This window comes from Budorcas taxicolor, chromosome 9 (assembly GCF_023091745.1).
Source record: "Budorcas taxicolor isolate Tak-1 chromosome 9, Takin1.1, whole genome shotgun sequence".
Lineage (NCBI taxonomy): Eukaryota > Metazoa > Chordata > Mammalia > Artiodactyla > Bovidae > Budorcas > Budorcas taxicolor.
The window spans coordinates 52,646,257-52,673,532 of NC_068918.1; the positions used below are offsets into that span (position 1 = coordinate 52,646,257).

General features: G+C 37.6%; 1 protein-coding gene across 2 annotated transcripts in view; it reads left to right on the forward strand.

Moving 5' to 3' along the window:
• Nucleotides 1-27,276, forward strand: part of RNGTT (RNA guanylyltransferase and 5'-phosphatase) — a 233,538-nt gene that overhangs the window by 18,090 nt on the left and 188,172 nt on the right. For both annotated transcript variants that reach the window (XM_052645721.1, XM_052645722.1), the window contains exons 5-7: nucleotides 15,661-15,736; nucleotides 17,271-17,511; nucleotides 26,593-26,702. In XM_052645721.1, coding sequence (XP_052501681.1) covers nucleotides 15,661-15,736; nucleotides 17,271-17,511; nucleotides 26,593-26,702 — 427 coding nt within the window. The remainder of the gene's footprint in view (nucleotides 1-15,660; nucleotides 15,737-17,270; nucleotides 17,512-26,592; nucleotides 26,703-27,276) is intronic.

Sequence of the window (27,276 nt, forward strand, 5' to 3'; positions counted from 1 at the left end):
AGGCAATGCCAAAGAATGCTCAAACTACCGCACAATTGCACTCATCTCACACGCTAGTAAAGTAATGCTCAAAATTCTCCAAGCCAGGCTTCAGCAGTACGTGAGCCGTAAACTTCCAGATGTTCAAGCTGGTTTTAGAAAAGGCAGAGGAACCAGAGATCAAATTGCTAACATTCGCTGGATCATGGAATAAGGAAGAGAGTTCCAGAAAAATATCTATTTCTGCTTTCTTGACTATGCCAAAGCCTTTGACTGTGTGGATCACAATAAACTGTGGACAATTCTGAAAGAGATGGGAATACCAGACCACCTCACCTGCCTCTTGAGAAACCAGTATGCAGGTCAGGAAGCAACAATTAGAACTGGACATGGAACAACAGACTGATTCCAAATAGGAAAAGGAGGCTGTATATTGTCACCCTGCTTATTTAACTTAAATACAGAGTACATCATGAGAAATACTGGGCTGGAGGAAGCACAAGCTGGAATCAAGATTGCCGGGAGAAATATCAGTAACCTTAGATATGCAAATGACACCACCCTTATGGCAGAAAGTGAAGAGGAGCTAAAGAGCCTCTTGATGAAAGTGAAAGAAGAGAGTGAAAAAGTTGGCTTAAAGCTCAACATTCAGAAGACAAAGATCATGGCATCTGGTCCCATCACTTCATGGCAAATAGATGGGGAAACAGTGGAAACAGTGTCAGACTTTATTTTTTTGGGGTCCAAAATCACTGCAGATGGTGATTGCAGCCATGAAATTAAAAGACGCTTACTCCTTGGAAGCAAAGTTATGACCAACCTAGACAGTATATTAGAAAGCAGAGACATTACTTTGCCATCAAATGTCCGTCTAGTCAAGGCTATGGTTTTTCTGTGGATGTGAGAGTTGGACTCTGAAGAAAGCTGAGCGCCGAAGAATTGATGCTTTGAAATGTGGTGTTGGAGGACTCTTGAGAGTCCCTTGGACTGCAAGGAGATCCAACCAGTCCATTCTAAAGGAGATCAGTCCTGGGTGTTCATTGGAAGAACTGATGCTAAAGCTGAAACTCCAATACTTTGGCTACCTCATGCGATGAGTTGACTCATTGGGAAAGACTCTGATGCTGCAAGGGATTGGGGGCAGGAGGAGAAGGGGACGACAGAGGATGAGATGGCTGGATGGCATCACCAACTCAGTGGACATGAGTTTGAGTGTACTCCAGGAGTTGGTGATGGACAGGAAGGCCTGGTGTGCTGCAAGTCATGGGGTTGCAGAGTTGGACACGACTGAGCGACTGGAGTGAACTGATGGGTTATTAAAATTATAACTGTGATATAATATATTATTCATTATTGTATATTATTTGTTTTATATCATTGGACAGTGATTCTGTTCATCTGGATTGAAGTGCAAACTTTTCCCTTGGGTATGCTCAGTTTGGAGCACAGGTTGGGGTGGCAGTTATTTGTTGTAGTAATACTGAGAAGACAGTAACAGAAACTGGTCTTAGAGATGGTTTCTCATATCATCTTCTCAAACAAAAGGATTAAAGAATCAAGTCTGTGTTCCTAGAATCAGAAAATATTGGCCTGCTTTTACAGTATTTTAATTGTGTTTTTGAGATGCAGTTTTCATCAGCCTTGCATACATTCTTGCTGAAGCATACTTGTGACCACCAGGGGACATTGATTGTATGGCAAAAGTGAGACACATTTATTTACAAAGTTAGTCTGATAAAAAAAATCTTTAAATTAACTGATGTGACTGTCAGTACATGCAGTTAGCCTAGTTGTGGGATGATACTGTAGACTTAGTGGAGATACAGGGTTCTTGAAACACACAGAAGCTTCAAACGTTTTCTAATCGCTAAGTCTTGTCCAACTCTTCTGTGACCCCAGAGGACTGTAGCCTGCCACGCTCCTTTTGTCCATGGAATTTCCCAGACAAGAATACTGGAGTGGGTTGCCATTTTCTTCTCCAGGGGATCTTCCTGACCCAGGGATCAAACTTGTGTCTCCTGCCTTGGCAGGCAGAGTCTTTACCACAGACCTGCCCAAGAACTACAGCTTCATAATCCCATAATCCCTGGGGGCAGTACCCCCTAATATATCTTTATAGTGGAAATTTTCATCATACCAAAAGTAGGGAGAACAGTAAAATGACACCTTATGTATCCATCATTCAGCTTCGCTAATTATCATTTTACTGATATTTTTTTCATTTTTCCTCTCCTCCTCCTAACAAATTTTTTCCTGAGTTTTAAAGCAAATCATAGGTACCATGTCATTTCACTAAAAGTGTTTCATTATGCATCTCTAACTGAGAAGAATTTTTGTTTTTTTATAACCACCATGCAGTTATACCAAACAGAATAAAGAGAAATTCCTTAATGTCATCTGATGCTTAGTCCACTTTTAGATTTCCTCAATAATCTAAAAAATCCCCTTTTAAAGTTAGATTTTTCAAACCAGGATCCAACGGTATCCAGATATTATATTTTGTTTTTTGTTATTCTCTCTCTTTTAAATGCTGTCAGTTTGTTGGAGAAATCAGGTCTTTGTCCTATAAAATGTTCCATTATCTGGATTTACCTGAGTGCCTCCTCATGGTATTAGTTAACTTTTTCCTTTGTCCCCTGTCTGTCTTGTAAACTGGTAGTTAAAACAAGAGGCATAATTACATGTTTTAAGCAAGAATACTTCCCAGTTGGTGTCGTATGTTTCCTTTTACCCTACATCAGTTAGCACATAATGTCTGGGGGACCCACTTTTAGGGGTATAGGTGGTGGCATGTTATTTCCTCTGTTACTTTTTTTTTAATCTGTCTTTTACCTAATTTTTTTTTTTTAATCTATTGATGACTGTTACCTTCTTCCGATATTTTATTAGGAGTTGCAAAATAGTGATTTCTCTGATTGGGTAATTTCTTCATGAATTAGCTGGAATTCCTCTTTAGCAAAGAACTATTCCTTCTCAACAATTTGATTATCCTGAAATGCAGTTTGTACTGAAAAGGCAAGTTAAATTTCTGATTGTTTTATTTCTCAATTTCCAGAATAATGTATTGGTATCTTAACAATATCTGGTGGTGACTGATTAATCTTATTTTTATATTTTGGAGTATCTATTTGAACTCATGAATTTTTGTGTAGTTGATATATTTAAATCACTTGTAGTCAATATTTATTCTCATGCCCAAATTGCTTTATCCTAGGCCAGTGGGAGCTTCTTCAAGTTGATTTCTGTGTCTTTTTGATAGCACCCCATCAGTCTTTGACAGTTTTGTTGTTTTCTGGTATAACATGTTTTCCAGACATGGGGTCAGTTATTCCTTTAAGGAACCTGGTTCCTTTAAGTGGAAAGTAGTATTTAGAAATAATCTAGGTATAGAGAGCATTCCATAATTAAACACATGAACATTTCTGCAGTTAAATACATGAATATTCATTCACACTAAGTGAGGAAAAATAGACTATAAATAACATCACATCAGTTCAGGTCAGGTTCTGTCCCCAAATGATCTACCCCAAATCTTAATTTTTAAGAGCTTTATTAAAAATTATAATTACAAGTAAGAGATTATGTATGGAGCTATAGTACATTTGTTTGCATGTGCTGAAAATTGAGGATAATAATTTTGTGGGCTGGAGAAATAAAGAAGTCTGTTTTTTGTTATAAGAGAAATGACTGATTTCTTGGTAAATGGTAGACTAATAGATATGTAACTTAACTAATGCTTCTGATTATTTTAGGTGTTTCTGGTTATAAACACACAGGTCAGATTTTCAAATATATATTTTTATGAGTAGTGCATGTGAATTTTGGTAAAAAAAATTTTTTGATAAAAATATTTTAAGATTACTTGACATGTAATAAGTTCTTAATAATTAATAGTTTCCTCTTACTATTCTTCCTCTTTTTATTTTTTATTTTTGCTCATTTAGACCAGAGTTGTCTCAACCTAAACACTATTGACATTTTGAATGGGGTAATTCTTTATTTTGGGGGACTCTTCTGTGCACTGTAGGATGTTTAACAGCATTTCTGGCCTCTACCCACGAAGTGTTAATGCCACCCCACCAGTTGTGACAATTAAAAATGACTCCTGGGACTTTCCTGGTGGCTTAGTGGTGAAGAATCTGTCTGGCAGTGCAGGAGACACAGATTTGATTCCTGTTCTGGAAAGATCCCACATACCACCTAAAGACTAAGCTCGTGTGCCACAACTGTTGAGCCTGTGCTCTAAAGCCAGGGAGCTGCAACTGCTGAGCCCACATGCCGCAACTTCTGAACCTTGTATGCCCACGTTCCACAGCAGGAGAAGCCGCTGCCTGAGAAACCTGAGCACTGCAACTGGAGAGTAGCCCCTGTCACGGCTGGAGAAAAGCTGGCCTAGCTATGGAGACCCGGCACAGCCAAAACACAACAAGTCTCCGGGCACTGCCAGATGTCCTCTGGGGAGGGGGGTGGGCAGAGTCACCCCCAGTCGAGAATCATTTATTTAGACTCATCAGGTAATGTTTTTGATACTAAAAATAAATTTATCTGACTAATGAGATAAAAAGGAAGTTGTGTATATTGAGATCAGGCAGTATTTAGAAAGCCATGTTGCCACCAGCCCTGTATTAGTCACCTCTTCCTAATTTATACTTATAGTCATTTCAGTATGTGTATTTCTATAGTTAAATATACCGTATTTATGTTGGGGAGATTGTTTTCCTTTCTTGATTTGAGATTTTAAAAGACTATCGTTTTTCCTTAATATGTAGAGTAATGTTAGTATTTTTTGAGATTCTGTATAAATTTATTTCCTTACGTTAGCTTAGAATAGAAAATGATGACAAATTTGAATAAGAAGTGACTTGAAATAGTTAATCAAGAGCTAATCTTTGCTTATAAACTGTGCTCTGCTTGCCACTAGATGGACCTATTCTCATAATGAACTGAGGAAAACTGAAAAAAAACAAATGCTTCCCCTTCCCACCCCCTAAACATTGAAGACAAATGAGGTTAGGCTTCTGGTATACCTATTTAATGAAATTAAAAAAAAAATCAGATAGATAATATTCCATATTTTTCTATAGAGATTTGTTTTGTTGAAGGTTTTTATGTTTCTTACTTCATGTTTTCCTTACTTTAACAATCTAATCATTTATTAATGCTTTGAAGTGTAACAATAAAGTAAAACTTTATGTACTTATTTAACAAATAATATTAAAAGAGCACTGGTACTTAAATTGTGTATCATCACATGACTTAATCACTTGATTGAAATTATTCTTAGATATGTTATTTATAAAAATATTTGCTCTAAAGAGATGCAAAAACAGTAGTGGTGTAGATGAGAAACATATCTAAAGTTAGAGTGTTGTTATTTAGTCTCTAAGTCATGTCTGACTCTTCGAGACCCAGTGGACTGTAGCCTGCCAGGCTCCTCGGTTGTTGGGATTTCCCAGGCAAGAATACTGGAATGAGTTGATATTTCCTTCTCCAAAAATTAGAATATTTGTTGCTTAAATTGGTCTCAAATATATAGTAGAAAGGAAATTTACATGTTGTATTGATACATGTTGAATAAAAAAGTCTGTTTACATAAACTGACATCTTTGCATAATTTTTGAGGCACCTTTTCTTACAGAGCATTGGAGATGATGAATTTATAGAGTTTCATGATTATAGCAGCTTATTTCTTTTTTTATTTTTGATCTGCAGTATATATATATTTTTAAAATTCTACTTTACAGTACTGTATTGATTTTGCCATACATCAACATGAATCCACCACGGGCGTACACGTGTTCCCAATCCTGAATCCCCTCCCGCCTCCCTCCCCATACCATCTCTCTGGGTCATCCCAGTGCACCAGCCCCAAGCATCCTGTATCCTACATTGAACCTAGACTGGTGATTCGTTTCTTATATGATATGATACATGTTTCAATGCCATTTTCCAAAATCATCCCACCCTCTCCCTCTCCCACGGAGTCCAAAAGACTGTTCTATACACCTGTGTCTCTTTTGCTGTCTCACATACAGGGTTATTGTTACCATCTTTCTAAATTCCATATATATGCGTTAGTATACTGTATTGGTGTTTTTCTTTCTGGCTTACTTCACTCTGTATTATGGGTTCCAGTTTCATCCACCTCATTAGAACTAATTCAAATGTATTCTTTTTAATGGCTGAGTAATACTCCTTTGTGTACCACAGCTTTCTTATCCATTCATCTGCTGATGGACATCTAGGTTGCTTCCATGTCCTGGCTATTATAAACAGTGCTGCGATGAATATTGGGGTACACATCTCTTTCAATTTTGGTTCCCTCGGTGTGTATGCCCAGCAGTGGGATTGCTGGGTCATAAGGCAGTTCTATTTCCAGTTTTTTAAGGAATCTCCACACTGTTCTCCATAGTGGCTGTACTAGTTTGCATTCCCACCAACAGTGTAAGAGGTTTCCCTTTTCTCCACACCCTCTCCAGCATTTATTGTTTGTAGACTTTTGGATTGCAGCCATTCTGACTGGTGTGAAATGGTACCTCATTGTGGTTTTGATTTGTATTTCTCTGATAATGAGTGATGTTGAGCATCTTTTCATGTGTTTTTTAGCCATCTGTATGTCTTCTTTGGAGAAATGTCTATTTAGTTCTTTGGCTCATTTTTTGATTGGGTCGTTTATTTTTCTGGAATTGAGCTGCAGGAGTTGCTTGTGTATCTTTGAGATTAGTTGTTTGTCAGTTGCTTCATTTGCTATTATTTTCTCCCATTCTAAAGGCTGTCTTTTCACCTTGCTTATAGTTTCCTTTGTTGTGCAGAAGCTTTTAATTTTAATTAGATCCCATTTGTTTATTTTTGCTTTTATTTCCAGTATTCTAGGAGGTGGGTCATAGAGGATCCTGCTGTGATTTATATCAGAGAGTGTTTTGCCTATGTTCTCTAGGAGTTTTATAGTTTCTGGTCTTATGTTTAGATCTTTACTCCATTTTGAGTTTATTTCTGTGTGTGGTGGTAGAAAATGTTCTAGTTTCATTCTTTTACAAGTGGTTGACCAGTTTTCCCAGCACCACTGGTTAAAGAGATTGTCTTTAATCCATTGTATATTCTTGCCTCCTTTGTCAAAGATAAGGTATCCATAGGTGTGTGGATTTATCTCTGGGCTTTCTATTTTGTTCCATTGATCTGTATTTCTGTCTTTGTGCCAGTACCATGCTGTCTTGATGACTGTGGCTTTGTAGTAGAGCCTGAAGTCAGGCAGGTTGATTCCTCCAGTGCTATTCTTCTTTCTCAAGATTGCTTTGGCTATTCGAGGTTTTTTGTATTTCCTTACAAATTGTGAAATTATTTGTTCTAGCTCTGTGAAAAATACCACTGGTAGCTTGATGCTGCTGCTGCTGCTACTGCTAAGTTGCTTCAGTCATGTCCGACTGTGCGACCCCATAGATGGCAGCCCACCAGGCTCCCCCGTCCCTGGGATTCTCCAGGCAAGAACACTGGAGTGGGCTGCCATTTCCTTCTCCAGTGCAGGAAAGTGAAAAGTGAAAGTGAAGTCACTCAGTTGTGTCCGACTCTCCGCAACCCCATGGACTGTAGCCTACCAGCCTCCTCTGCCCATGGGGTTTTCCAGGCAAGAGTACTGGAGTGGGTTGCCATTTGGGATTGCATTGAATCTGTAGATTGCTTTGGGTAGTATACTCATTTTCACTGTATTGATTCTTCCTATCCATGAATATGGTATATTTCTCCATCTATTAGTGTCCTCTTTGATTTCTTTCACCAGTGTTTCATAGTTTTCCATATATAGGTCTTTAGTTTCTTTAGGTAGATATATTCCTAAGTATTTTATTCTTTTCATTGCAGTGGTGAATGGAATTGTTTCCTTAATTTCTTTTTCTACTTTCTCATTATTAGTGTATAGGAATGCAAGGGATTTCTGTGTGTTGATTTTATATCCTGCAACTTTACTATATTCATTGATTAGCTCTAATAGTTTTCTGGTGGAGTCTTTAGGGTTTTCTGTGTAGAGGATCATGTCATCTGCAAACAATGAGAGTTTTACTTCTTCTTTTCCAGTCTGGATTCCTTTTATTTTTCTGCTCTGATTGCTGTGGCCAAAACTTCCAGAACTGTGTTGAATAGTAGTGGTGAGAGTGGGCGCTCTTGTCTTGTTCCTGACTTTAGGGGAAATGGTTTCAGTTTTTCACCATTGAGGATAATGTTTGCTGTGGGTTTGTCATATATACCTTTTATTATGTTGAGGTATGTTCCTTCTATTCCTGTTTTCTGGAGAGTTTTTATCATAAATGGATGTTGAATTTTGTCAAAGGCTTTCTCTGCATCTATTGAGATAATCATATGGCTTTTATTTTTCAATTTGTTAATGTGGTGAATTACATTGATAGATTTGCGGATATTGAAGAATCCTTGCATCCCTGGGATAAAGCCCACTTGGTCATGGTGTATGATCTTTTTAATGTGTTGTTGGATTCTGATTGCTAGAATTTTGTTAAGGATTTTTGCATCTATGTTCATCAGTGATATTGGCCTATAGTTTTCTTTTTTTGTGATATCTTTGTCAGGTTTTGGTATTAGGGTGATGGTGGCCTCATAGAATGAGTTTGGAAGTTTACCTTCCTCTGCAATTTTCTGGAAGAGTTTGAGTAGAACAGGTATTAGCTCTTCTGTAAATTTTTGGTAGAATTCAGCTGTGAAGCTGTCTGGACCTGGGCTTTTGTTTGCTGGAAGATTTCTGATTACAGTTTCTATTTCTATGCTTGTGATGGGTCTGTTCAGATTTTCTATTTCTTCCTGGTTCATTTTTGGGAAGTTGTACTTTGCTAAGAATTTGTCCATTTCTTCCACGTTGTCCGTTTTATTGGCATATAATTGCTGATAGTAGTCTCTTATGATCCTTTGTATTTCTGTGTTGTCTGTTGTGATCTCTCCATTTTCATTTCTAATTTTATTGATTTGATTCTTCTCCCTTTGTTTCTTGATGAGTCTGGCTAATGGTTTGTCAATTTTATTTATCCTTTCAAAGAACCAGCTTTTGGCTTTGTTGATTTTTGCTATGGTCTCTTTTGTTTTTTTTGCATTTATTTCTGCTCTAATTTTTAAGATTTCTTTCCTTCTACTAACCCTGGGGTTCTCCATTACTTGCTTTTCTAGTTGCTTTAGGTGTAGAGTTAGGTTACTTATTTGACTTTTTTCTTGTTTCTTGAGGAATGCCTGTATTGCTATGAACCTTCCCCTTAACACTGCTTTTACAGTGTCCCAGAGGTTTTGGGTTGTTGTGTTTTCATTTTCATTCTTTTCTATGCATATTTTGATTTCTTTTTTGATTTCTTCTGTGATTTGTTGGTTATTCAGAAGTGTGTTGTTCAGCCTCCATATGTTGGCATTTTTAATAATTTTTCTCCTGTAATTGAGATCTAATCTTACTGCATTATGGTCAGAAAAGATGCTTGGAATGATTTCAGTTTTTTTGAATTTACCGAGTTAGATTTATGGCCCAAGATGTGATCTATCCTGGAGAAGGTTCCATGAGCACTTGAGAAAAAGGTGAAATTCATTGTTTTGGGGTGAAATGTCCTATAGATATCAATTCGGTCTAACTGGTCTATTGTATCATTTAAAGTTTGTGTTTCCTTGTTAATTTTCTGTTTAGTTGATTTATCCTTAGGTGTGAGTGGGGTATTAAAGTCTCCCACTATTATTGTGTTATTGTTAATTTCCCCTTTCATATTTGTTAGCATTTGTCTTACATATTGCAGTGTTCCTATGTTGGGTGCATATATATTTATAATTGTTATATCTTCTTCTTGGATTGATCCTTTGATCATTATGTAGTGTCTTTCTTTGTCTCTTTTCACAGCCTTTGTTTTAAAGTCTATTTTATCAGATATGAGTATTGCTACTCCTGCTTTGTTTTGGTCTCTATTTGCGTGAAATATCTTTTTCCAGCCCTTCACTTTCAGTCTGTATGTGTCCCTTGTTTTGAGGTGGGTCTCTTGTAGGCAGCATATATAGGTGTCTTGTTTTTGTATCCATTCAGCTTTGTCTTTTGGTTGGGGCATTCAACCCATTTATGTTTAAGGTAATTATTGATAAGTATGATCCCAATGCCATTTACTTTATCGTTTTGGGTTCTGGTTTATACACCCTTTTTGTGTTTCCTGTCTAGAGAAGATCTTTTAGCATTTGTTGGAGACCTGGTTTGGTGGTGCTGAATTTTCTCAGCTTTTGTCTGTCTGTAAAGCTTTTGATTTCTCCTTCATATTTGAATGAGATCCTTGCTGGGTACAGTAATCTGGGCTGTAGGTTATTTTCTTTCATCACTTTAAGTATGTCTTGCCATTCCCTCCTGGCCTGAAGAGTTTATATTGAAAGATCAGCTGTTATCCTTATGGGAATCCCCTTGTGTGTTATTTGTTGTTTTTCCCTGCTGCTTTTAATATTTGTTCTTTGTGTTTGATCTTTGTTAATTTGATTAATATGTGTCTTGGGGTGTTTCACCTTGGGTTTATCCTGTTTGGAACTCTCTGGGTTTCTTGGACTTGGGTGATTATTTCCTTCCCCATTTTAGGGAAGTTTTCAACTATTATCTCCTCAAGTATTTTGTCATGGTCTTTCTTTTTGTCTTCTTCTTCTGGGACTCCTATATTGAATGTTGGAGCGTTTCATATTGTCCTGGAGGTCTCTGAGATTGTCCTCATTTCTTTTAATTCGTTTTTCTTTTTCCTCTCTGATTCATTTATTTCTGCCATTCTATCTTCTAGTTCACTAATCCTGTCTTCTGTCTCTGTTATTCTGCTATTTGTTGCCTCCAGAGTGTTTCTGATCTCATTTATTGCATTATTCATTATATATTGATTTTCTTTTTTATTTCTTCTAGGTCCTTGTTAAACCTTTCTTGCATCTTCTCAATCCTTGTGTCCAGGCTATTTATCTGTGATTCCATTTTGATTTCAAGATTTTGGATCATTTTCACTATCATTATTTGGAATTCTTTATCAGGTAGATTCCCTGTCTCTTCCTCTTTCGTTTGGTTTCGTGGTCATTTATCACGTTCCTTTACCTGCTGGGTATTCCTCTGTTTCTTCATCTTGTTTATATTGCTGCGTTTGGGGTGTCCTTTCTGTATTCTGGCAGTTTGTGGAGTCCTCTTTATTATGGAGTTTCCTCGCTGTTGGTGGGGTTGTACCTGTGGCTTGTCAAGGTTTCTTGGTTAGGGAAGCTTGTGTTCGTGTTCTGGTGGGTGGAGCTGGATTTATTCTCTCTGGAGTGCAGTGAAGTGTCCAGTAATGAGTTGTGAGATGTCAGTGGTTTTGGAGTAACTTTGGACAGCCTGTATATTGAAGCTCAGGGCTGTGTTCCTGTGTTGCTGAAGAATTTGTGTGGTATGTGTTGCTCTGGAACTTGTTGGCCCTTGGATGGTGCTTGGTTTCAGTGTAGGTATGGAGGTGTTTGATGAGCTCCTATCTATTAATGTTCCCTGGAATCAGGAGTTCTCTGATGTTCTCAGGATTTGGACTTAAGCCTCTTGCTTCTGATTTTCAGTTTTATTTTTACGGTAGTCTTAAGACTTCTCCTTCTATACAGCACTACTGATAAAACATCTAGGTTAAAGATGAAAAGTTTCTCCACAGTGAGGGACACCCAGAGAGGTTCACAGAGTTACATGGAGAAGAGAAGAGGGAGAGGGGAGTTAGAGGTGACTGGAATGAGATGAGGTGGGATCAAAAGAGGAGAGAGCAAGCTAGCCAGTAATCACTTCCTTATGTGTGCTCCACAGTCTGGACCTCTCAGAGATGTTCATGGAGTTATACAGAGAAGAGAAGAGGGAGGCAGGAGACAGAGGTGGCCAGGAGGATAAAATGGGGAAATGAAAATGAGGGAGACAGATCAAGCCAGTAATCAGTTCCCTAAGTGTTCTCCACCATCTGGAACACACTAGAGATTCACAGAGTTGGGTAGAGAAGAGAAGGGGGAGGGGAGGAGGCAGAGGCGACCTGGTGGAGAAAAAGCAGAGTCCAAAGGAGGAGAGAGCAGTCAAGGCAGTAATCTCGCTCTCTTGTAAAAATGGGTACTGAAGTTTGGGTTTTTGAAGGTACAAAATTGATAACAAATACCAAAAAGCAAAGATTAAAAATCTAGAGTAGAGGTTGGATTTTCAAAAATACAATATTAAAGAAAAGAAGGAGAAGAAAAAAAAAACAAAGTAACAAGAATTATTAAAAAAAAATCTGAAGTTTACTTTAAAAATAGGGTCTTTTTTTGAAAAGTAATAGTAGGTTATAAAAATGAAAATTAAAGGAGTAATAGAGGACTTAAAAATTAAAAAAAGTTAAAAAGAAAAGAAAAAAAAAGAATGGTTGTAAAAATAGTAAAGATATATCTAGGACTTTCTCTGGTGGTGTTGTGGGCAGTGTGGGGTCAGTTCATTTTCGGGTAGTTCCTTGGTCCGGCTTATATTTCTCAATATCTGTGGGCCCCTTCCTACGTAGTCCGTACTAACCACAGGGTTTTAATCTATTGCACCTGTCACTTCCAAGGCGGTTCCCTCTGTTTTAGCTTCTTCTGTTTGCTGGTCTCTTCAGTGTCTGATTTCCGCCCTGACACAAGGGAGGCGGTGGTGGACACTTTTTTTAGGCTCATTTGTTCAGTCGCTCTGTGGGGAGGGAGGGACGCTGCAAACAAATAACACTGATGTGTGCTCGCAGTGTCTCAGCCACACTGGGCCTGCCCCCAGTCACAGTGCACACAGCTCAGGCTCTAGGTTGCTCTGCTGGGAACCGTCTGAGGCTGGCCCTGGGCTGCACGCACCTCTCGGGTCTAAGCTGCTCAGGTTCAGGCACTCAGGTAGTCCTCAGAGGCGCAGACTCAGTTGGGCCTGTGTTTTGTGCCCTTCCCAGGTCCGAGTAGCTCAGGTGTTTGGCGAGCGCGGTCACTGTGACTTATTGCCTCCTCCTTCCCTGCTGCTCAGTTTTCTGGGTGTACAACTGGCGTACCTTCTCAGGCGGATGATGACCGTCCAGAACCCCAAGAAGTCTTAGTTAGCAAATAAGTCTGCTTGCAGTTTGGTAGATAATGTTTCTCTGGGGCTGTGATCGACCCCTTCCAGCCCTTTGGGCTCTGGCTGCCTGTCACCGGAAGGGGATGGTCTGCAGCCGGCTAATTCTGTTCCATCCTTTGTTCTGTGCGTGGTCCTGGTGGTGTCTTATGTTAGAGCTTTTCGTGTGGTAGCTATCCCACAGTCTGGTTTGCTAGCCCAGGTTAGTTCGCTCTGGTTACCCTCGGGGCATTTGGGCCTGATCCTTAAAAAGCAGTGCAGCCAGCGCCTCCCTGCCCAGCCCCTGCTTGCTAGTGGTGGATGCAGGCATCTGCGCTGCTTCTCCACTGGGGGAATTACCGTTGGGCTCGTAATCTGTGGGTTTTAGTTATTTATTTATTTTTCCTCCCTGTTATGTTGCCCTCTGTGCTTCCAAGGCTCGCCACAGACTCGGCAGTGAGAGTGTTTCCTGGTGTTTGGAAACTTCTCTCTTTTTAAGACTCCCTTGCCGGGACGGAGCTCCCTCCCTACTTCTTTTGTCTCTTTTTTTGTCTTTTATATTTTTTACTACCTCTTTTCGAAGACAATGAGCTGCTTTTCTGGGTGCCTGATGCCCTCTGCCAGCATTCAGAAGTTGTTTTGTGGAATTTACTCAGTGTTTAAATGTTCTTTTGATGAATTTGTCGGGGAGAAAGTGGTCTCCCAGTCCTATTCCTCCGCCATCTTAGGACCACCTCTATAGCAGCTTATTTCTAAGGAGTGTCTTTTTTTGTTCAAGGCTGATCTCTTTATTATTATTATTTTTAAATCTCTTAGGAAACTTCATTTCATTTATATCATTGTTCTCTATTACTTTCAACCTCTGTGAATTAACCAGATCTTTCTCAGCCTATAAACGTATTTAAACCTCTTATATTAAAATATTACCCTGTCCCCAAAAAACCTTTTCTTGCTGTTTTATATGTCCTCTTCCCCTTCCCAGCACACTTTCCAAAAGATTGACGCTCAAATCCGTTCATTCCTATTCACCTCATTGCAATGTGGAGTCCTCCCTCTAAACAAATAGCGACTTTCAGTTCTAATCTTCATGTGACATTTAAACAGTTCTTGGGACTTCCTCTTTCCCTGGTAAACATGACCCTATGTTCATGTTCTCTTTATTTTCTTGACCCCATGAAAGTTCATTTTTAGTCTTTTTTTAATGCCTTCCCACCCCCTCAACTTATTCTTGAAAGGTTAGTTTTCCTCACATTCCATCTTTATTTATGTTCTCTTGTTCTACCCATTTTTAGTGATTTTATCCACACCACAGACACCTTCTGTAGTTGACTATAAGCTGATCATTCTGGAATCCACAATTCCAGCTAGACCTCTCTGTGAAGCTCTTTACCCTATTTCCAAATATTTTTGAATCTCATAAGAAAACACTCCCCTCCCCCTTTTTTTTTTTGTATTTTGGCCACACCACCAGGCATAAGGATGGTTCCCTGACCAGAAATTGAACCCATGCCTCTGCAGTGAAAGCGCCGAATCCTACCCACTGGGTCACTGGGGGACTTCCTATTAAGCACCTTAAACTCTGCATGTCCAAGTGTGCTCACTGTGTTGACTCTGCACGTACAGCTATACTCATTGTGTTGCCCAGTAGACTGATATAAACTCCTGTATTTTGTAACTTGATGGGTGGTGCCGCTGCCTAATTAGTCATCCAAGTCAGAACCGAAGACTCCTTCTACATCTTTTCTATCAGTGTTGACAGTAATTGATCCCTCAGATTGCAGATTCTACCTTAAATGTTTCTTCGATCTGCCTCTCCGTGTTATTCCCATCACCAGGACCCTTGTCAGTCAAACCCTAATCTCACATAGAGATTAGTGGGATGATTTCCTTAGTAGTTTTCTTGCTTCATTGATGCTTCGTCTCTATTTTGTGTTGAACTGCCAATGAAGTGGATTTTATAAAATGTGATAATTTAGTAATGTACACCAAGTCGTTTTTATTACATTTTCAAAGTAGTTAAAATGATTTGAGAATGCAATCATTTTTGGAAGTTATGAAGCTCATTTGTAGCTTTGCATATTATAAAGATAGGACCATACTTACCTGGAATATGTTCCGAAAAAAAGCTTAACAAAAATAAATTTCTTTTTCTCAGCAGTTTTTCCTCTTAAAAGTCTATTTTGAAAGATTGTAGGCTAATGTAAAGATACAGTCAGTTGGCTTCTAGAGAGCTTTAAAGTAATTTTATTTTTAGTATGTTGTATGTTCATCAGTTTCTGTATCCAGTCAAGTGTCCTGTGTGGGTGTGTATGTGTGTCTTTTAGAGTTGTGTGTTTGATGAAATATCTCCTTATTTAAAATGCTTGGATCTTTTAGTTTTGAAATAAAACTTTAGACCTTAGAAACAGTTGTAATTAATAAATCAATGTTATATTTAAACTGTTACTAGTGCTGTAAGTTATATTCCAAGCAATTTAAGCTGACAGGTTTAATAGTTATAAGAGAGGGCTAAGTTTTAAAAATGTGGTTATTTTATAAAATGATTGAAATGTTTTGTTTGCAGGTTGGAATTTTAAAGTGAAATATGGCCTCTGAAGTGATTTGTAATTTTAAATCAAAACTGCTTTATTTTCTAGGTGTTCATTGTACCCATGGTTTCAATCGCACTGGTTTCCTCATATGTGCCTTCTTGGTGGAGAAAATGGATTGGAGGTATTTGTTTCTTGTTGTAGTAAAAGAAGATATATTTAGTAATTGATAAAAAATTTTGTCAATTTTTTTTTTTTCAGTTTTAGCATTTTATATTTCCAGGTTTTATGGTGAAGTCATGATTAACAAATAGATTACTTTGGCTAAGACTGTGAAGTGTCTGCCTACAGTGCGGGAGACCTGGGTTTGATCTCTGGGTCAGGAAGATCCTCTGGAGAAGGAAATGGCAACCCACTCCAGTACGCTTGCCTGGAAAATCCCATGGACAGAGGAGCATAGTAGGCTACAGTCCATGAGGTCACAAAGAGTTGGACATGACCGAGTGACTTCCCTTCACTTCACTTCATGATTAACATGATTTCAGTGGTTTTTATTTTAGATTTGGTTAATCTTTAGAATACCATTCATTACTGATGTTTTCTGCCAAGTAGCATGTTGAGTGCTTATGGATCCCAAATACTACACATTTTCTTTCCCAGATTATTTTTTTCACATCTTACAGAATTATTGGAGACAAGTTCTCCCAATATTTTGTGTATGTTTTCACCTTGGAGGTTACTACTGTTGTTTTTAATTTCATTTTTAAGTACCTTTAAAAAAAATAGCTGCTGAGTATTAGAAAAAGCTTAAATACTATAAATACCACATACCTTATGTTAAAACTGTTTCAGAATGGTTTGTCTCTTAGTAGATTGGATGCCTTGAGAGTAGAGACTGTGGTCTGTCCATTTTATAAAACTTCTGTTATGCTTTGTATAATAGTCTTAAATATAAAGGTATTTTTGGGGACTGAGTTACTCTGTTTAAGCCAATCAACAGGTCTTTATGAGCACCTGTTAACTTGTAAAGTGTCTTTTTAGATTCTGAGAGATTAGAGAATGAGATATTACTGAATTTCCTCACTTTAAAGTTCTTTTGTTTACAAAGCCTTTCATGCAGTAAGTCCTTCTCTGAATATAATCACCTGAAGTAGACATGTAATTATATGTTTCCCTGTTCACTCATCCTCTGTGGTTCTCTACTGCATACATTCTGCCTCTGCCTTTCTGCCCTTTCAGATGCTCTAAAAGGTAACTCTACACTATGTCGACTGCTATGTCAGACTCAGCCTGTGCTTAGCCTCGCTCTGATGACCTCTGCTCGTAACGCTTGGGTCTGTTGAAAGTTGCTGAAAAACCAGCATGCTTTTACTTTATCTTCATGTTGCTTTTCCTTGACTGGTGTTTTCTGTTATAATCAGACCTCAACCTTTAAGGGTTTACATAAATTCTTTACAGACTCCACCCAGGTCTCCTCATTACACTCATTGTAGTTTACCTTTAGAGTTTAGGAAATACCATGTACCTTGTGTTAAAACTGTTTCAGAATGATTTGTCTTAGTAGATTGAATGCCTTGAGAGTAGGGATTGTGGTGTACCCATTTTATGAAACCTCTATTATACTTTGTTATAATAGCCTTAAATATAATAAGAGAATTTTGATAAATCTGCATAAATGGAGAGTAGTGAGGAAATTGCATGGTGTTTATTTTCCATAGTATTGAAGCAGCAGTTGCTACTTTTGCTCAAGCCAGACCACCAGGAATTTATAAGGGTGATTACTTGAAAGAACTTTTTCGTCGCTATGGTGATATAGAGGAAGCACCACCCCCACCTCTATTGCCAGATTGGTGTTTTGAGGATGATGAAGATGAAGATGAGGACGAGGATGGAAAAAAGGAATCAGAACCTGGGTCAAGCGCCTCCTTTGGTAAAAGGAGAAAAGAACGTTTAAAATTGGTAATGTTTAAAGCTATTATTATAGTCTACCTTTTTCCTCTACAGGCTTATTGATATTTATGCAAATAGAATGTTGACTATGTTTGTTTTGCTGGATTTGTAAGGTTTCTCTATACCTGTTATTTCCAAAGACTCTTTTTTTTTGACTGCACCATGTGGGTTGTGGGGTCTTAGTTCCCCAACTGAGGATTGAACCTAGACCCTTGGCAGTGAGAGTGTGGAATCTTAACTACTGGACCACCAGGAAAGTCCCCCAAAGACTTTTTTGTTAAATTAATTTTTATTGGAGTATAGTTGCTTTATAATGTTGTATTTGTATCCTCTATACAGCAAAGTGAATCAGTTATACATACACAGTTATCCCCTCTTTAGATTCCCTTCCCTTTTAGGTCACCACAAAGCATTGAGGAGAGTTTTCTATCCTCCCAAAGATTTTTGATAGCCATGGATCGTGGACTTTTCTACAAAAACTTTCAGTTATATGAATTTTTCCTGTTTTTGTTTCTTAGGTAAACCAAAGAACTGTTAGATTGAGAATTTATTGTTTCTTTGCAAAAGATATGAGATTCCAACTAAATATAAAGTGAATATTTTTCCTAGTGCTTTACAAACTTGTCCCATATTTAAAATAACTTTATACATAAATTCTCCTTTCCATGGGTGGCACTTTCATATTTTTCTGTAAAGTTGAATTCAGAAAACTCTTATTTCTTCAATAAGCAATTCCTATTAATCTTCTAGAAATACAAGGCCTAACAAAAAACATTAGGTGTAACCTTCTTTTCTTGGTGGGATAGTGGATATATTGAGAAGAAAAATGCTGGCTGTGACTGTACATACAGAAGTATATGTTGTAGGCCAAAGGGGAAAGTTAGGAAAAGTGTGGTGGTAATTAATTGTTAATAAAGTTAATCATTCAGGTATGTGGGATACCATGGTTGAGTAGTAAGCAGTAAACCTCACAACTCATTTCTTAGTAGGTATTGATTCACAGGCAGGGAAGAAAATGCCTGAAATGTAACTCATAAAATATAATTATTTGGGACTTAAAGTTTCTTATTTGGAAAACATTTTGTTAATATGTATACATTTCAATTTTCAATATTCTACCACCACTAACAAGTGTATAAATTGCTTTGAAACATGAAACTAATTTCAAAAATAACATTTTTTTTAGTCTTACTTATTTTCTGGATTTATATCTGAAATTACTGAATCACATACCTGGAAAAATAAGTATCATATTCTAAAGAAAGTCTACTAGCATAACACATAGATGATTACCCTCTCATATCATTTTTATGAGGGAATTCAACTGAAGTTTTAAAGAGTAACATTAATTAGAAGCATATGCGTAATGTATTCTTGAATTATGATCTAGTATTTAAAAGTGTAAAAGTTTAAACAGCTTACTGGAAAAGGTCAGTTTTCATTCCAATCCCAAGGAAAGGCAATGCCAAAGAATGCTCAAACTACCGCACAATTGCACTCATCTCACACGCTAGTAAAGTAATGCTTAAAATTCTCCAAGCCAGGCTTCAGCAATACGTGAACCGTGAACTTCCAGATGTTCAATCTGGTTTTAGAAAAAGCAGAGGAACCAGAGATCAAATTGCCAACATCGCTGGATCATCGAAAAAGCAAGAGCATTCCAAAAGGACATCTATTTCTGCTTTATTGACCATGCCAAAGCCTTTGACTGTGTGGATCACAATAAACTGTGGACAATTCTGAAAGAGATGGGAATACCAGACCACCTGACCTGCCTCTTGAAAAACCTGTATGCAGGTCAGGAAGCAACAGTTAGACCTGGACATGGAACAACAGACTGGTTTCAAATAGGAAAAGAAGTATGTCAAGGCTGTATATTGTCACCCTGCTTCTTTAACTTATATGCAGAGTACATCATGAGAAATGCTAGGCTGGATGAAGCACAAGCTGGAATCAAGATTGCTGGGAGAAATATCAATAACCTCAGATATGCAGATGACACCACCCTTATGGCAGAAAGCAAAGAACTAAAGAGCCTCTTGATGAAAGCGAAAGAGGAGAGTGAAAAAGCTGGCTTAAAGCTCAACATTCAGAAAATGAAGATCATGGCATCCGATTCCATCACTTCATGGCAAATAGATGGGGAAACAGTGGAAACAGTGTCAGACTTTATTTTTGGGGGCTCCAAAATCACTGCCGATGGTGATTGCAACCATGAAATTAAAAGACGCTTACTCCTTGGAAGGAAGGTTACAACCAACCTAGACAGCATATTCAAAAGCAGAGACATTACTTTGTCACCAAAGGTCTGTCTAGTCAAGGCTATGGTTTTTCCAGTGGTCATGTATGGATGGGAGAGTTGCACTATAAAGAAAGCTGAGCACCAAAGAATTGATGCTTTTGAACTGTGGTGTTGGAGAAGACTCTTGAGAGTTCCTTGGACTGCAAGGAGATCCAACCAGTCCATCCTAAAGGAGATCGGTCCTGGGTGTTCATTGGAGGGACTGATGTTGAAACTGAAACTCCAATACTTTGGCCATCTGATGTGAAGAGCTGACTCATTTGAAAAGTCCCTGATGCTGGGAAAGATTGAGGGCAGGAGAAGGGGATGACAGAGGATGAGATTATTGGATGGCATCACTGACTTGAGGACATGAATTTGAGTAAGCTCTGGGAGTTGGTGATGGACAGGGAGGCCTGGTGTGCTGCAGTATGGGGTCGCAAAGAGTTGGACACGACTAAGCGACTGGACTGAACTGAACTGAACTGATTTTACAGAATGAGTTAAGTTTGCAGCATTTATTTTTCTTTGCCAGCAGAAATGCTTTAAAAATTATATTCATTTAAAAATATTCAGTTAAGTACCATTAAATCCTTATTTTTACAAAAGAGCTCCAGTGGCATAAGAAGTACATGAGAAGTGCATGTTTTTTTAGGGGGAAAAATGACGTAAAATAAAAGCAAACCCAAACCTGGTTTCTTCTGTTTTGTTTTGTCAGTTACTAAGAGGAGTATTTAAAAATTCCTCACTATGATTATGGATTTACCTTCTTCTCCTTATAGTTCTCTTAGATTTTGCTTTATATGTTTTGAGGTGACACATTTCACATTCATGTGAAAATGCCTTTATTTTCCCCATCTTTTTGACGAACAGTTGTTCTTCGAAACCCAGGTTCTTGACTTCTGTGTTGGCACGTTGAACATATTATTCTATAATTCATTTCTTTAGAGAAGTTGCTTCTTTAAAGGTAATTTCTTTTTGGTTTTGATTTCAGCAGTTTTACTGTGATATTTCTACCTGTGGTTTTCTTGCATTTTTCTAGCTTCCTACTTGCAGTGACTCTTGAATCTATGGTTGGATTTTTCTTTTATCAGTTTTAGATGTTCTTGGCTATTATCTCTTTAAATATTAATTTATATCAATTTTTTCACCTCTTTCCTTCTACCCAATAGACCTTTTATATTTTATTATTTCTTAAAATGTTGTCTATGTTCTTTTCAATATTTTCTATACTTTTATTTCATTTTTTTCAGTCTGGATATTTTTTTCTGACCAAGTGTTTTAATTCTCTATTTTAAGTTTGTGCTGCTGTTAAATTTATCCATTGAGTTCTTAATTTTAGTTACTTTACTTTCACTTCTGGAATTTCAGCTTGAGTATTAAAATAACTTTCAGTTCTCTACTGGGATTCTGCATCTTGTCATTTAAGTTTTTGAATTTATTAAGCCTATTTGAAAGCCCATGTGAGGTAACTGATGTACAGCTATCCTCTGGGTCTTTTTTTTTTTTTTTCTTCTTGTGTCCTTTGATTTCCAGTCAGTTGTAGTTTTTTTTTTTTTTCTTCCTACCTGGGTATTTCTGCTAGCTAGATATTATGTATGAAAAATTACGGAAATGGTTTGCAGCTCTATACCCTGTTATCTTCCTTCAGAGAAGATTTACTTTTGCTCCTACACAAGATAGGAGTAGAGAATCTTAACTCAGTTCGGAATTGAACTGTTAAAAGCTGGGCTTTAGTTTGAGAGCTGGTCTGATTTTGGTTCACCCCAATTCCCAGAGTGTGGTCCTCTGGGAATTCTAACTGAAAGCCTGGAAAATTAAGCAGGACCTCTTCTCCTTGATGGCCTGGTACTCTAGTTTTTGTCTTCCTATTCTTGTGATAAATGCTGAAAGTTCTGTTCAGTTTCTTACCCTCTCAGCTACTATTTTTGAAACAGTGCCTATAGATGAAAATCCTAGAGGAGAAAAATTATGCCAGCTGTCTAGCACATCTCTCTGGAATTCCATTCTTTCTAAGTTCTTGGCTTCAGGTCCTTAACACCTTTATAATTCTCTGATGTCTTAAAACAGGTATTTTTAACTTGTTTTGTAATGTTTTCTCATGGCTGCACTATTGATCTAAATAAGCTAGTCTGCCATTGCCAAAAGCAGCAAGCTTCCCTTCTCTGTTTTTGGAAGAAGCAATTAGGTTTGATCTCTGAGTGACATTGAGGACATGGTGGATTTCAAGAATATTTGTATTTATACTTCCAAAGGTAGAGTCATGAAAAAAGAAAACTCTAAAGCCTTATGTACTTTAGTAGGTTTTTCTTCTTTTCAGATCATAATTAGTAAATATTAAAATTGTTAAATATTTTTTATTTATAATATCTTACATTAAAGAAAGTTTGGAAACAAATAATCTTTCCGTTTTCACCCTACCACTAGCATTTTTATCATCTTAAAAGAATTTCTTCCTTTTTACTTACCTGTCTAGTTACCTATCTCTTTTAGAGTGTCCGCAAGTGACTTAAAGTTCAGTTCTCTTTGTAAAATAAAAGTGTGAAAATCTGGAAGTGTATGTAGGGTTAAAAGTTATCTCTTTATTCCCACTTCCACTCTACTTTTTGATTATACTTCTAGATACTGACTTTTTCTATGCATTTACATACATTTATTCAGTTTAACCTGACTCCCCCTATCCGTTGTTAACATAAATGTATTTAATGTTAGCTTTTTTTTTTTCCCACTTGGATATCTTTTCTTAGTACATTCAGAACTACCTCATTCCTTTTAGCTAGCACCAGAGGGAATAGTTTATAAGCAGCAAACAGAACATTCTTTAGAAGACAAGAGAGGGCATCAAGCCATAAAATAATGGCAGGCTATTATGAAAAAGAACTAGTTAGAGAACTTGGAAATGATAATAATAAAGAAAAAAATCAGGAGGTGGGTTTAATAGCAGCCTGAAGTTAGCAGTCTGGAGGAAATTATCAAACTGGAAGATCCAGCTAAGAAATTTTTCCTGGATGTAGCACAAAAGGACAAAGAAATATGAGGAATAGTTTAGAGTTTTAGGTAGTGACCTGTGTGAATGATTTAATAGTATGAAAAGTCACAGAGGGAACAAATATGATAAGGATAGGAAATGTCTTTCTGAGGATTATTTTCTGTGGTACAGTAGAGCTAGGTCACAGTAGTGATCTCTCTTAAGATGGGAGGTGAGAAAAAGGAGACAGTTGTGTTCAGGGTCCACAGTACCACCCCACTTTTGAAAATTTGCTAGAACTCAGTATATACTTAGTTGTACTCAGAGCTAAGATTTAGTGCACCAATGTACTGAGAATATCCAGATCAAAAGGGGAAAAAAGAAGTGGAGTTTTGAGGAGTCCATGTGCAGGCTTCCTTATGCTCTCCCCTTCCCACAGGGAATCATACAGAGCTCACTCTTCCCACAGCAGTGGAGATGCAGCAGCGTGTGTGTGATGTTGCTGTCTAGGGAAGCTTGTTAGAGTCTCAGTGCCTAATGTTTTTATTTATGGTTCGTCATGCAGACAGCATGTACCTAGCATGTATCAGTATTCCAGAATCCCAGAAGCAAAGCATTTGTTCAGCATAAGTTTTATTGTCTGTACAGGTAGTTTAGGCATGATGACCCAGTCTTATCAGTTGACTGAGAACAGTGAAAGTTGTTTCCCAGATGCCATCCAGAGGCCCACCTGGCAAGCAGTCCTGTTATGTTAACTCTTTTCTACACACTGGTGCACACTATTCGAGCAGTTTAATTATGAGCAAAAAGGGAGACTGAGGGTGATTGCTTGATGCAGAAATATTCGGGAAAGGCTTCAAGCATAGTTATTACTTGAGGATAAGGAACTAGTGGAATCAATGAAGTTGAAAATAACCTGAAATCATAGCAGAAGAAATGGCAGGGCAATTTCTGAGGAGACTGAAGGAAATGGAGTTCATGAGCAGATAGAAGTAGGTCTTTAACAAGAGTAGGGAAGTCTCATCCTTTGCACTGAGATTGTGATTTTTCCTCAGTAAATTTCAGCTGCCTGTTTCCTTGTGGGTGGGGAATGCATCCCATCCACAAAGAGAGCTTTTATGTAACCAGCCACAGTGGTTATCTGCCCTACTTGATTCTGCTAATAGCTGAATGAGTTAGCCTGAATGGAAGAGGAGCTATAGAAAGAGGCCAGGAGAGCAGTGAGGATATAAGAGAATTGTTTACACTACCCTATTGGAGAAAGCGATGGCACCGCACTCCAGTACTCTTGCCTGGAAAATCTCATTGATGGAGAAGCCTGGTAGGCTGCAGTCCATGGGGTCGCTAAGAGTTGGATACAACTGAGCGACTTCACTTTCACTTTTCACTTTCATGCATTGGAGAAGGAAATAGCAACCCACTCCAGTGTTGCTTGGTGAATCCCAGGGACGGGGGAGCCTGCTGGGCTTCCGTCTGTGGGGTCACACAGAGTCGGATACGACTGAAGTGACTTAGCAGCAGCAGCAGCAGAATAGGACTTGGGCAGTGAGAGAATGAGTGGTTTTCACTTAAGAGAAAAGTGAGTGGTTTTCTTGGTAGAGAGCTAGCTTCCAATGAGGACACAGGGTACAAGGTGTTCATGAAAAAGGTAAAGTTTACAGGGAAGGTTATTTATGAAAAAGAGATTCCAGGGTTTACATTGGAAAGGTGATTAATGATAAGATGAACCAAGAAGGGGCTCAGAAGCAGTGAGGACAAGACCATCAGAGAGGAAAGGTGACTGGAGAGTTGAATTTGGGGTAATGTCAGCAGTGTGGTTGACAGGCATGACAGGTGTGGATGTAATTAATGGGCAAGTTCATGGTTAGAAAACTTTCATTTTTCTTTTATGTTAGTTGAGATTGAAGATAGTTAACAGAGAGCCAAGAGTGATTAGTTCTTTGTACTGAGGCTCAATATTTATTTATTCTGTTCAATTAAAAAATTTAGCTTCTTCAAATGTAGTGTTTGTGTTTTTAGGATTAATTTATGTGAATTTGACCTTTGCTTTTCAGAAATTATCATTGATTTTTTGCCTTTGCTTAGGAAATACATGCTCATAAGTGAAACTAGATACCTTCTTCATGTGAAACTTCTATGCTATTAGTACTTTCAGAGTAAAGATGCTTTCTTTTTTTAATTAATATATACAAGATATAATTTTATCAGGATATTGAAGTTATTTGAGTATCTCAGTTACTAAACATGTTGAAAAAACAACCACCTGATTAAGTTTTCCTTTGAAAATACTCTGTTTAGTTATTATATTTAATGGAGAAATGATTCTAAAACAGAAACTTCATTGGCTGATAAAGAGAGGTTATGGTATAATAGGAGAGGAATGGTACTCTTTGATCCTTTGGCTCATGGAACCTCCCTTGAAGGAAAACAAGGTAGATGACATTTTAAATAACTATAAAATATGATTCAGAACTAGGGGCAAAAATTAAGATCAGTGTCTGGTGGATTGACCTAGGACTCTTCTAGATGTGTATGTACTAAACATTGCATTCTTTTTTTCCCTTCCCAAATGGTTCAGGTTGCCAAGTCTTTGCCAGAAGATTGATCATTGCAGTTTGCAGACCATATTTTTTATTCCTTAATTACGTTAACAGCTCTCTAGCTGTTTTATAGATTTTTCTTGAGACTGATGCCAGCCCTCTTATGGGTTGCAAAGTAATTGTAACATGAATCTAGACTATTTTTTTAGTGTCTAAAATTTCCAGGAGTGTTCTTTATTTGATACATAAATTCTCCATCTGCTTCACTTCTCTGTGATATTTTAAAAGTATATTTGCTATGAAAGACAATAATACATTTTCTGTAGTTCTGAGTCAAAGAATTTAGATTAAAACTTCAGGGATGATAGAGAAGGAAATGGGAGCCCACTCCAGTATTCTTGCTTGGGAAATCCCATGGACAGAGGAGCCTGGCGGGCTACAGTCCATGGGGTTGCAAAAGAGTTGGACAGGACTGAGCGACTGAGCAACCAAAAGTACAAAGTGTTCAATCCTAACTGGTTAGCTGGAAATCATTTAGAAGCGGTGTGGGTCAAAGCGGTGGAGAAGGTACGTGTTAGATCTCATTCAGTTAGTAACCTTTACAGAATCCTGTGTATGTTTATTAAACAATAAACCAAAAGCTTTTGTATTAAAAAAAAATTGAGTGATGAGTAATATTTAGTTTTTATGTTGATACATCCAATGACTATAGCTTAGCCATTTTGTCTACTGTTATAGTCTTATTCTAGTTTACAAAGGTATATATTGTAGGTGTGTATCTCAAAATCCAAGCTCCATTAGTGACACAACTTCCCATCCTCTTCAATGGGAATCATTGGTGAATGGTATAGTTTAGACCTGGGTTCAAATTCTGTTTTTACCATTTGAATAAATTGCATAAAATCTTTATGCCTCATTTGTTCATTTATGAAATAAATGTAATGCAGTCTGATTTTCAGAATTGTTAAATAAAGGTTAGAGAAACTGTAAAATGCCAGGTACTTTGCCTAACTGAGTAAATGGTAGGTAAGTTATTATTGCTGTTATGGTTCCTGAGTAGTGACCACGGTTGCTTTGATAGCATGATATAGACACTGGGCTGTATATGTACACTGAAAATCATATGCTGGATTAAGGAAAACTAGTGTACAGTCCCAGAGAAATCTACAGAACCTCCTGTAGCAGACTATTTGTTGCATATATTTACTCAGATTTCTGAAAATAAATGAATCTGTCATTCCGTCTAGTCTTTGTAGATAGATTTGAACTCTAATATATTTTTCTTTTCCTTTTATTTTCAGGGTGCTATTTTTTTGGAGGGTGTAACTGTTAAAGGTGTAACTCAAGTAACAACTCAGCCAAAGTTAGGAGAGGTACAGCAGAAGTGTCATCAGTTCTGTGGCTGGGAAGGGTAATAAGCATTTTAAGTTTTAATTTAAGTTTTAAATAAAATTTATTCTTACTCTGCAGTACTTAACATTAATGCAAACAGTGACATAGCTTCTTTGCTCTATGAAATTTCTGTGTTTACATAGAATTCTTTGTCAAGCAAAAGTTTATCAAATTTTTCTCAAGATAAACAGTGTAATAACTAGATTTTTGAGTCAAAATTAGATGACTCACATGTCTTCTCTAGAGGAATAGAAAATTACTGTTGTTACCTTCTGGTATTTGTTTGGTGGGTTTGATTCTACTGTTGCTGATTAGAGTTTTGGTTGCCCTTATGATTTTATTAAGAAAGAAGAGGTGAAACTTGAATGAGCCCCCCTTTCCAGTTTTTCTGTCATCAGAAATCTAGAAGAATCAGCTTTAAATATACTCTGCCCCTTACCATGACTTGAAGATATTCATAAGACATTTCATAGCAGAGTATTCAGGGGAGAGTTCACGGCTCTTATCTGTTGTTCTCAGGTCTTGGTCTGTGGTCATTCCTGTAGGTTTTTGCCATCTGTGGCAGAAAACTTTAATACAGTTAGAACATGATG